This window comes from Phytophthora cinnamomi, assembly GCF_018691715.1.
Source record: "Phytophthora cinnamomi strain GKB4 chromosome Unknown Contig70, whole genome shotgun sequence".
Lineage (NCBI taxonomy): Eukaryota > Oomycota > Peronosporomycetes > Peronosporales > Peronosporaceae > Phytophthora > Phytophthora cinnamomi.
The window spans coordinates 67,917-78,630 of NW_027151003.1; the positions used below are offsets into that span (position 1 = coordinate 67,917).

At 53.7% G+C, this 10,714-nt stretch overlaps 4 protein-coding genes across 4 annotated transcripts; all 4 read right to left on the reverse strand.

The window, feature by feature from the left end:
* Positions 1-1,522: 1,522 nt before the first annotated feature.
* Positions 1,523-3,385, reverse strand: IUM83_18603 (uncharacterized protein; the record flags this gene model as incomplete). The annotated part of the gene is made up of 4 exons (XM_067943613.1): positions 1,523-1,616; positions 1,699-1,773; positions 1,835-3,022; positions 3,141-3,385. 4 exons carry the CDS (start codon positions 3,383-3,385, stop codon positions 1,523-1,525), a joined length of 1,602 nt encoding a protein of 533 aa, XP_067786221.1.
* A 2,838-nt stretch (positions 3,386-6,223) lies between these two features.
* Positions 6,224-6,646, reverse strand: IUM83_18604 (uncharacterized protein; the record flags this gene model as incomplete). The annotated part of the gene is made up of 1 exon (XM_067943614.1): positions 6,224-6,646. One exon carries the CDS (start codon positions 6,644-6,646, stop codon positions 6,224-6,226), a length of 423 nt encoding a protein of 140 aa, XP_067786217.1.
* Positions 6,647-7,736: 1,090 nt separating this feature from the next.
* Positions 7,737-8,798, reverse strand: IUM83_18605 (uncharacterized protein; the record flags this gene model as incomplete). Its single annotated transcript, XM_067943615.1, has 1 exon — positions 7,737-8,798. The coding sequence occupies one exon, from the start codon at positions 8,796-8,798 to the stop codon at positions 7,737-7,739; it is 1,062 nt and encodes a 353-aa protein (XP_067786216.1).
* A 568-nt stretch (positions 8,799-9,366) lies between these two features.
* On the reverse strand, positions 9,367-10,371 carry IUM83_18606 (60S ribosomal protein L31; the record flags this gene model as incomplete). Its single annotated transcript, XM_067943616.1, has 1 exon — positions 9,367-10,371. One exon carries the CDS (start codon positions 10,369-10,371, stop codon positions 9,367-9,369), a length of 1,005 nt encoding a protein of 334 aa, XP_067786219.1.
* Between the last annotated feature and the right edge of the window lie 343 nt (positions 10,372-10,714).

Sequence of the window (10,714 nt, forward strand, 5' to 3'; positions counted from 1 at the left end):
CACAGATGCAGGTATTGGGCTGCTTTTGCAAGATTCACGACACCTTCCGCGGACGTAGTTGTAGAATATGTGATCTGATCCTGCGGGTTGGCCGTACAGATCGTCGCCAAGTTCACGTCTCTCAATATCAAACGTGGACGAACGAGCTGAAGTCGTCGGCTCACCAAGCTTACGCTGATATGGGCGACTGTCATGCTTGTGCGCGTACGACGAACCCTGACGGCTGCATTGGGGTTGTTCTGAGTGCAGGAGCTCCTCGCCTTCACTATCGATTCGAACTTTATCGACATCGTAAATGAGTGCACCGCCAAATGTATCTGCCTGGTTGTCAATTGTGTAGGTTTTTCTGCGGCCTTTTCCATTATCATCACCAACTTCTTCAATGGCAGCTCGTTTATCTCTGTTTGTTCACGCTCTCGTTTCTCTCTCGAAAGACGTCGGTAGACACCCTCCACCAATGTTGCCCGATCGGATTGCATCTGTTGAGAGGTTGCAGACGAGTGAAGCTGGTTTAGAGGATACACTTGCTGAGGTGAGATAACAGGCTGCTCAATCACCTCCAGCAGCATTTGTATTCGAACACGACATGTTTGGTATTGGTCCTTGTGCAGCGCAAACCAGCGATCCGCACGTCCAGCACCGATAACATGCTTTAGACTGATCACACAAGCTCCGACAATCGGACAGAACAGCAACTGCTGAGTCTTAACGAGAACTGACAGCACGTCTACTCGGGGGTCGTTAATACGGATCTCAAACTTCGCATTCCAGGCTGGTTGGTTGTTGGACACTTGGACTGTGGCCGTCTTGAAGGACTGGTGTTTGATGCTCGAAAAGGCAGAGAACATGGTGTTCTTCACCATTGGCTTTTCGGCGATGAACGTCTTGCAGTAGGCGCGCGATTTCATCTGTGCGTCCTTTGCCGAACGGATGCACAGGTACAACGTGCTGAACGGCATCGCAGGATGAGACTGGCTCGTACAGAGGCGAATAATGAACACACCGCAAAACTTCGTGTTCTTCACGTCGCTTGATCCCTTCGAGGCATCTAGTCGAATGAAGGCAGAAATGTATGTAGCAAAACGCCGTACAAGCTCCTATGCAGCGCGTGGTTGCGATTAAGGCAGCATATATGACTGCAACTGGCACCAGGCCACCTTACCACAAAACGCATCTTAAAGCACCACAGCTCAAAATGGAAAAGTGCCTACGGGTGCTGGTATAGGGTCGTGTGCGGCATAAATCGTGAACATCGATGGCGGCACTCGCGTACGCTTGTCCCCTTGCTGAGTTCACGTTCTAATAGTTAGTGGCTGACGATTCTGTGCTGATTCCTGCTTTCGGTAATTAGAAACTTGAAAAATAATTTCACTTGTGCATACATTGAACCACGTGTCCGTATACCCAGAACCTTGCTCACGACTTCAGCATTAATAAACCCTAGTGAAAGCCGTTCGAACTATCTATCTCTTGGCTATCATCACATGAAGCGGTCTTGTTTCTCAAGGAAAATATCGACCCTCTATAAGCACTGCGTGAACCGATGTCTGCCGCCCTTGTGTTTGTATCGCCTCTTGGGGTAGCAATCTCCACACAAATCATAGTCGAAGCAGTCGCTGTAGGCACATCACCCAGTTAGAACATCAGCTCAGCAAGCTCTTGCCGATTGTACAGGGGGACAAATCTGAGAGAACTTACTTGCAGCGGTAGTGAACAGTCTTGCAGCCCGTGCCAGGCTCCGCATCCGGGTCAATCCGCTCTTCGCAACGATTGCTGTAAATGTTTTAATTATGAGTGCGCGACAAATCAAACCAAGAAAAAACAGTGGACGTACCAGACAATTTCGTCTCCAAGCTCGACCTCCTCCTCCTGTTCTTCTTCCTCCCCCTCGACTTCGTCATCGTCGTCGTTCATACCAGCGGCAAGCTTATTCTTGCACTGGCACTCGCCGAAACAATAGACTCGCTTGCCAGTGGAATCCTGGTGCGAAATAACTTGGCTGGTATGCATGAGAGGTTTACTCTTCGCAGCTTCAATCGCCTGCGGATCCAGCTTCCAACCAGCTTGAGCGCAAATGTACCGGATGATGTCATCGCAATCCCCTAGGAGCGACATATCGAACTCTTCCTCATCCGACGCCGAGTCCTCGTCGGTCTTATTACTACTTACCCGGCTCATTTTCCCACCAGCCGAGATTTTTTTCGATTTCAATTTTTTCTTCTTCAGCGCAGTCTTGTTGATCACCACCTGCGGGATGTGAGCGGGCAGATACCCCGGGATTTCCATCACTGGTGCAACCTTGAGCGACGTTCCCATGACAAGAAGAAGATCTGCCTTCAAGCGGTCCTTCGTAATGGTGGTGCTCACTTTATCGTCCAGAATTTCTCCGAAAAACGTAATTTCAGGCTTCAGCACGCCCCGACAGTTGGGTTCTGAGCACGAAGGGATGATGCCTGCCTGAATTACAGGCATCAAAGTGCTCGTCGGCACGCGCTTTCTGCAGCGCATGCAAGACGAATACGCAAAACTGCCATGGCAGGGAATACTCCTCGTAACTCCAGCCGCTTCCTCCAACCCATCAATATTTTGCGTGTACACTCGCAGCAACTTCTTTTTGTCCTGCAGCAGCTTTAAGAACCAATGCGTCGGCGACGGCTTGGGCGAGTTGGAGAAGGCATTGCGCACCACCTCGAAAAATGGTGCCGGGTCGTCCCGGAAGTAGTCAATTTGGAACAGGCACTCGGGTTCCGGCAGCACGACGTCCATGTTGCGAGCCATGGCATAGATTCCGTCTTTGGAGCGGAAGTCCGGGATGCCACAGGAAACACTGATGCCTGCTCCGGCAATGACGACGATTTTCTTGGCCTTCTTGAGCACCTTGACGAAGTCGGCGATGGAGTCCAGTGTCTTGCGAGGGAGAGCACTCAACGAGTCCACCTTGGCTTCCTGGAGACACTCATAACAGCTTGTGTTGCCCAGGATGGACGCCGACTGGAACGGCTTGCCGCAGGCTGCGTGGTACCTATCATATACATACACCCACGCATTTACCCGAATGGGTAAATACACAAACAATATAATAATTATCTTTCAGTGCGCTATGGTACGAATTGACACAGTTCTAAATAAGACCGACGTACAGTCGGGAACAGCTGTCGCATTGCAACATGGTGTTTCTGTAGGTCCTGGGCGGGCGGTGGCAGATAAAGCACTCTGTCGACTGTTTGCGACGCTTCTTCTTGTAGTGCGAGCCGTAACTTTCGTCCGCCGAGTCGTCCTCTTCCTCAGTGGAATACTCGGGGATCTGTTGGCCCGAGGACAGGACGGCGTAGTCCACGTCCGTTCGTTTGGCCTTGCGGGTGGGTCGCTGAGATAGCGCCATCATTATCCGGCGCGGTATTTTACGAAGCACAAGTCGCACGATGGAGGCGAATCTGGGAGTGAGGCCTGTACAGAGGGGGGTACGCCGTTTTTATTGTTAGGTTTTTCTTAGTTTTCGGCCTTGGAACTTCCGCTAAGTACGATTACGACTCCCAGTGCGGGTGGGTAAAGGGCGAGGCAAGCGCTGCAGACCACCGGTTGGGATGGGAAAGAACTGTAAGGCGATGCCCGAAAGCCTGTTGCACGATAAATGCCGACAGGCCGTGGATCCATCTTTGGGTAAGACGGATGGAGTGTACTCAGAAGTGGAAAATGCAGATGCAGAAAAATACACGACGCGCGATGTTGCGTTCTCGAATTATACATTCTCGAGAACTGGGGTATGTTGTCTAGCGTCCTCGGTGGCGAGGACGTTGCCCGGTGGGCAACCGTCAGCTCGTTTCGACGTTTTGGTGACGTGCACGCGCTCATCCAAAAAATCAGGTGGCAGAGGAGAGGTCACCACCAATAATAAAAATGGATTGAAGAAGCTTGGCTTTGGGTTGTCCTTCTCGTCCATGAACTTGTGATGATTGGCATGCGTGTTTCTCTTCGAGGCTTACGATGTGTAGATTGGGGGAAGGAGGCGTTTGCGCTCTCGCTTGCCACCTGCAGTAATGTCGTCAGTTGCAACGTACAGTACTTCGGAGATGTATGGATGTCGACTTCGTGAACTTTAATATAGCGGGTCGTAGGATCAAGTTCCAGGTTACTGTTGTATATAAATGAGAGAAAAGTTTGAACCATCGACGCATCGTTTCACACGAGGTATCGTTTCTAGGAGCCAGACTTACAGTGGTGCAATTCACCGTAATATTACCTCAATAAACTTATAACCGATAGTAATGCATTTCCATTAGTTTAAAATTAGGTTTATAAAACCCCTGAAATATGATAATAATGTTTTAACTATGTAATTATAATGACGAAATTCGACGCGATCCACTGTACGATTATGGAAACGATGGGCAGTGCTCGACGTGCACTGGCTAGCTTCCAACGGTGCCCTCATTGCGTTCTGCGTACCTATTTGCGAGACTTCGTTGACAGTCTACGTCAAGCGATGCAAGTTACAAGCTGCTCGCCACCAACAGTGACGGAGCTGGCACTCGCGGAGAAATTTGCATCGACGAGCATAGCCCGAGCGCGAATCAACCTTCAGTCTGTCTGAGATGGTCAGTGATGATCGATGACAGCAAGCAACATGTAGATCCAATCCAGCGATCAACCGGCCGGTCACTCAACTATGGAAAGAAAATGTTCGTGTGAACCATAGTCACTCGTTGGCTTGGAGCCACAGAGTTCTCTTGGACATCCGCAAGCAAAAGGCCAAGCAGGGCGATCATGGCTGTGTACGACAAAGATGTGTCGCATGCGTCAACACATCAAAGTATCACAAGTTGCCAACTGCGGGGGTACATGTATGGGAAGAACGTAAAAAGCAATTTGAAGGGCGCAATGCTACTCCACGCACTGGGCTGGCACAGCAGAAGACACAAACCCGGGTCTCTGCATCTGAATCAGCTGCCGATCCAGCAACAACCACGACGTTCTTTGTGGAATTGGCTGTTGCATAAATAGATCTTGCTTCCTCATTGAAAATACTACGGTGAGGACACTGGAATACCGTACGTGGACGCAAGGGTATCTCTCTTCTCATCGCTCATACTTCATCGTATGAAGTACGCGTGGTAATCTTACTTCTTCCAGGCAACAAAAGTCGAGCTTCTACCGTACTTGTACCTGACGAACCATTGTCGTATCCTGCGGATTTGCATGTTGGCCAACCACGTCAAAAACCACTGATTGTGTGCCGGGTAGCACAAGAGTGGTGGGGTTGGATAGCTTGGAACAGGCTTCTGGATGTCGCGGATACAATACATTAGTATCAGCAGCAAATTCTGGGGCTACTGGGGAATTTTCGTGGAGGAGACATGAGCGAAGTTTCCAGGCATCCCAAGACGTCAGTACTGAGTGACTGCAACCCACAACGCGTTATTGTGGCAATACATGGTGCACCTGACAAAGATGCTGACCGCTGCTAACAGCTTCATGTTCACAAGTTGGTGCTCTGCTGAATTTGCTCATCGTGCATCACTCGTCATTGACGCATCGTCAAGCTATATCTCAGACCTAACAAATTCAGATGGGCGTAACAACAGCACTCCACTAGAGTATCTACACCTTCAGTGCGGCCTTCAACGTCGGTATGGAGTCAAAAGAACAGCAACGCTGAGCAAGGCATGGCTCCTTCTGGTCCGAGAAGCCAATAGGAACCCACCAAAATCACTCGACATGTACACATCTGGACGGAACAAACCTCATGGCGGCACTTCTCCACGTACGCAATGCCTGGCCAAGGGGCATAGGATATCATATGCGCTCGCAAGGCTGCCAAGATACTGTAGCAGCAACGACGACCAGCCGATCGATAGAGGCGCTATTCCCCGCCACTGCCGACCGCTCAAATGAGTTCTTCCTGAAGAACCTCAGTTTCCAATTTTCACTGTGGTAGATACCAAGTCTCCGCTCAAGCTACAATGGTCCGGTCCATCCCTGCTGTCCTGAGTCTGCTGCTGCTCGCGACTGTTCCAGTCGAGAGTGCAACGGAGCGCTTCCTCCAGTCCGCGCAAGGCAACTGTGCTCGCCGCATATGCACTGCGACCGGTGGAGCCTCCACCTCTGAAGACTGCAACACACTGTGCAACCGCGTTGGTGACGGCAACAGTATGTCGGAGTGTGGTCAAAGCTGCACCTGTACCACGGACACCTCGGTTTCTGCGCAATTGTGCTCGACGAGCTGTCAGTACACGCTGAGCGACTGCTCCAGCGGCCAAATGTGCAGTGGAGAGACCATGGTGTGCCCTGGGTCGTCCACGACCGGCTCAACGTTGACGTCGAGCACGAGCTCAGCCGCGGGCAGTGCGTCGACTGCTGCCTCTGGGTCAACTACTGGTTCAAGTACGACCACGGGATCGACTGATGGTACCACCTCGAGGTCCTCTAGCGGCGTGGCGACGGCCTCGAACACCAACTCGAGCTCGTCGGCCAATAGAGTTGATGCGTCTTCATCTTCCGCTCTGGCGGGCAGCTCATCGACAACGGCTGCTTCGCTTGATAGCTCATTGTCGGGCTCGTCGCATTCCTTGGCCGATGTTGGCGATTCATCAATTGCCGGGTCGACCGCTTCGTCACTGCGGTCCGACTCCTCCTCGTCTTCGACCAAGGGATCGACTTCGAACTCAGCGGTGTCAAGTGTGCTGCCTGGCGCAGCAACAGTGGTGGCGATAGCTAGCGCTTTCACCTTTGCACTGTTCTAGGCGGAGGACGGTGGTTAAAAAAAATGGATTGTTGGTATTGTTCACCGTTCGAGCCTTGCTCAAGACGCATTTTAATACAGGAACAAGTTGTTTACACGTAAAGCGTTATGAAAACTCAGTGTTACTCTAGATAGCCAAGATCAAAAGACTACGCGAGTAACATGCACGTCCTACGCATGGTAGGTAGACTAATGTACTGAAATAAGTACGTTTTATGGGTCGCGCTGTGAATTACGCAACAATACAGGTCTTTACACTTGGGGAGCATTACTAATTTTTAGCGATGCTTGTTGCTGTAGATGGCTTGGCAACACCGGGCGCTACTTGGATATGTTCGAAAGTCCAATGTCTGAGCGTGTGCGAGCTCAACGTCTCGCTGAGCCTGATGACAATCTGACGGCGTTGACGGCACATGACCAATTGGTTTATAAAATCTACAACAAGACACCCGTAGTGGATGGTTATCCACATACGACGACGTCGCAGGATATCCGCACGCTGTTGCTATTGTCGTCAGCTTATGATGCGTTACGGTGCTTCCAAGTGCTTAACGGTTCTCGTTCACAACTTTCCTCCCCCCGATGGGTTTAGTATTGTAGATTATTATCAACTTGCATCGAACTGAGGAGAACGGTATCGATGCTGACTCACATATTCGCTTGCGGATGCTCGATTAATGCGCGTGGTCTAACTTAATGTCAGGTAAAGGTAGGGTGAGTTCCGTGGCTGGAGGGGAATTGCTGCATTGTGAATTTGTGTCAATTCGTGTCGGTGGTTGCCTGGCCGAAGCCGAGCCAGCTTCGTGATCACCATTTTGGCTTACGTAAATCCATCAAAGAAATCGGTTTGCCTAAGTTCACTCTGATTGCATTAGCCTAGTGCATTATACTAACCAGAAATGGAATACTGTATGAGGAAAGCATGGTTATCTTCACTCGAGTTGCGCTAGTGCAGCAGCGCTATAATGTTATTGTTGTTTGGAGCTCGTCGCGCTCCTCAAAGGGAAAACAAGCGTTCGTCGGGCTTTCGAGTGCCCCCTGGCGTGCGCTGCACCTCCGGGTCGTGTTTCTGATACGCACTAGCAGGTGTCAAATCGGCGGGGTCGATGTCGCTCTTGGTCCCCATCGGCGCCAAATTTTCTCGGTACTCGTCGTCCTGGTTCCTCGGGTTTTCCTCCTCGTGTTTCTTTTGATTCAAACTCTCGAGGTGCTCGGCCTCCTCTTGCTTCTTCTTGCGGCTCTGAAGGAACGCCCGCAGGGACATGATAATGGAGCACACCGTCGCCAAAGCTCCGCCGATCGTCACGAGCCACTTCCAAGTAGGCCATTGGTCGCACTCGGGCGGGTTAGTCCAGTCCGAAACGCACACGCACGTCTGTACGCCGTCCACCGTTTGCACGCTAGCTCGCTGCGCGTTGCAGGTGTCCACCGTCTCGTCCGCTGTACCTGAGCCAGTCTTGGTCGCACCAGAACTACCGGAACCTCCAGAATTCGACGCCGCTAGAACCTTCACGTCGTTGACGTCGCAGGAGGTGGCGCTCGAGTCGCCGGCCTCGACAGTCACGTTGTATTCCTGAGACGCCTCGCGACAGGAGTCGCTGCCCCACCCTCGGAAGTAAATGGTACCCGCCGCCTTGGCACAGATGAGGAAGGTGCTGGCTTTCTCCGTGGCTGCCGCGTCCGAGATGGTGGGCGTCTTGGTCTTCTTCTGCCCGCTCTTGAGCGAGATGTAGGTCACGTTAACCACGTTGCTCCAGGTGAAAGAGATGTACGTGCCGGCCTTGACCACCGCCGTCACGCCGTCCGATCCGTACGAGATTGTGTCTCCATATTGCGGATCGCCAATGTCGCCGCAGTCGAAGCAGCACACACCTCCTGACACGCCCGTGCACTGGCTGAAGACAACGGGGTCGTAGCTGTAGGGAACGGAGGATGTTTTGCCGATGCAGGAGCTGCAGCACTCCGAGGACGTGCTGGCGGCTGCCGCCTCGTAGTTGGCTCGGGTTCCGCGGAACGCCAAGGCCGACAAGACCAGCCACAGGACGGTTTGGTACAGCATTCGCTGTGGAGTATCAACGAACTCTTCAAATGATTCACAGCCGGACGGACATGCGCACGGATGGCCTCGTGCGCGAGAGCACGAATTTGCCAATGCGAAACCACTACAACGGCATAAAAAAAGAGGCGGCACTGTCGTAAGGTCGATGGGGACGGTTGGGGGTTTTGGAGCGGTGATGGCGACTATCTCGAGCCTTTCCGTTCACGGGCGACAAGAAAACTGCAGCCCCTTATCGCACGACACACAGATCCCTCAGTGCATTACGACTGGTGCTGTCATTGTGCTTCTTGTCAAAGTTAGGTATTTGGTTAACGCTAGATAGTCGTCACACCCATCCTGTGGGGTCAAAAAGAGCTGGGGGTATATTGCACATTGGGGTCATCCTGGTGGGTCCTCTGCCTGCCATCTCGTCGTACGCTACAACACATCGTAGCAACTTCACAGCAGCGGCGACAGCAGGAGACACACACATCAATTTTTGGAGGCGGAAGCTAACTCGTTGGCTCTCGGGTGCGCTGGTCCTGGCCGCGCTATAACGTTATCTGTCTTGGGTCATTGGGAGGCTCTCTCACAGCGTGAACTCGCGGTCGTCGGCCTTCCGCGCGCCCCCGGGTGCGCGGTCCGCCTCGGGGTCGTACTTGAAGGCGGCGTTGGTGTGGTAGCCGCTGTCGGGGGTCACCTCGAGCGTCTCGACGTCGCTCTTGGCCCCCATGGGGGCCAGGTTGTCGCGCATCTCCTCCTCCTGCTTCTTCTTGCGGCCCTGCAGGAAGGCGCGCACCGAGATGATGATGGAGAAGAGCGCGGCCACGCCACCGCCGATGGTCACGAGCCACTTCCAGATGGGCCACTGGTCGCACTCGGGCGGGTTGGTCCAGTCGGACACGCACACGCACGTCTGCGTGCCGTCCACCGTCTGCACACTGGCGCGTTGCGCGTTGCACTCGGCCACCGTGTCGTCCTGCGCCACGGAGCTCGAGGTTTTCGAGCTCCCGGTGCTGGACGACGTGGTGACCACCACGTCGCTGGCGTCGCACGTGGTGGCGCTCGAGTCGCCGGCCTCGACGGTCACGGAATACTCCTGGGACGCCTCGCGACAGGTGTCGCTGCCCCACCCTCGGAAGTAGATGGTGCCCGCCGCCTTGGCGCAGATGAGGAAGGTGCTGGACTTCTCGGAGGCCGCCGTGTCCGAGATGGTGGGCGTCTTGGTCTTCTTCTGCCCGCTCTTGAGCGAGATGTACGTGACGTTGACCACGCTGCTCCAGGTGAAGGAGATGTACGTGCCGGCCTTGACCACGGCCGTCACGCCGTCCGACGCGTACGAGACCGTGTCCCCGTACTGCGGGTCGCCCAGGTCGCCGCAGTCGAAGCAGCAGATGCCGCCGGTCACGTTCGAGCACTGCGCGTAGATGACGGGGTCGTAGTCGTACACGGTGCTGGACGTCTTGCCGATGCACGTGCTGCAGCACTCGGACGAGGACGAGGCCGCGAAGGCCTCCCAGTGGGCCCGGGCGGGCGCCAGCGCCACGGCCGACAAGACCAGCCACAGCGCCAGGAGCCGCGACGTGGGGGCCATTCTACACTACAAACTAAACTGCACGGTACTGAGGTCTCGCTCTGCAGCCCGAACTGCGAAATGAAGGCACGGAGGCGACGAACTGTGCAGTGCAGTGTACGAATGCGCTGCGAAACGGCTGCAACGCCCCAAAGAGAGGCGGAGCGCCTGTCTTGGGCTGGTTCTGGTCGACTTTTGCAACGACTCGGTGGCTGCAGCCTGCGGGCCAGTGCTGGCGAGTTTTTACTGTTTGGCTTGGGCCGGTGGTGATCGCCGCGTCGTGGCAGGGACGTCGGCCAGCTGGTCGCGGCGTCGTGCGGAGGTAAGGCTTGAAGTGCAGAAGCAGCGGACGACCGAGCGATGA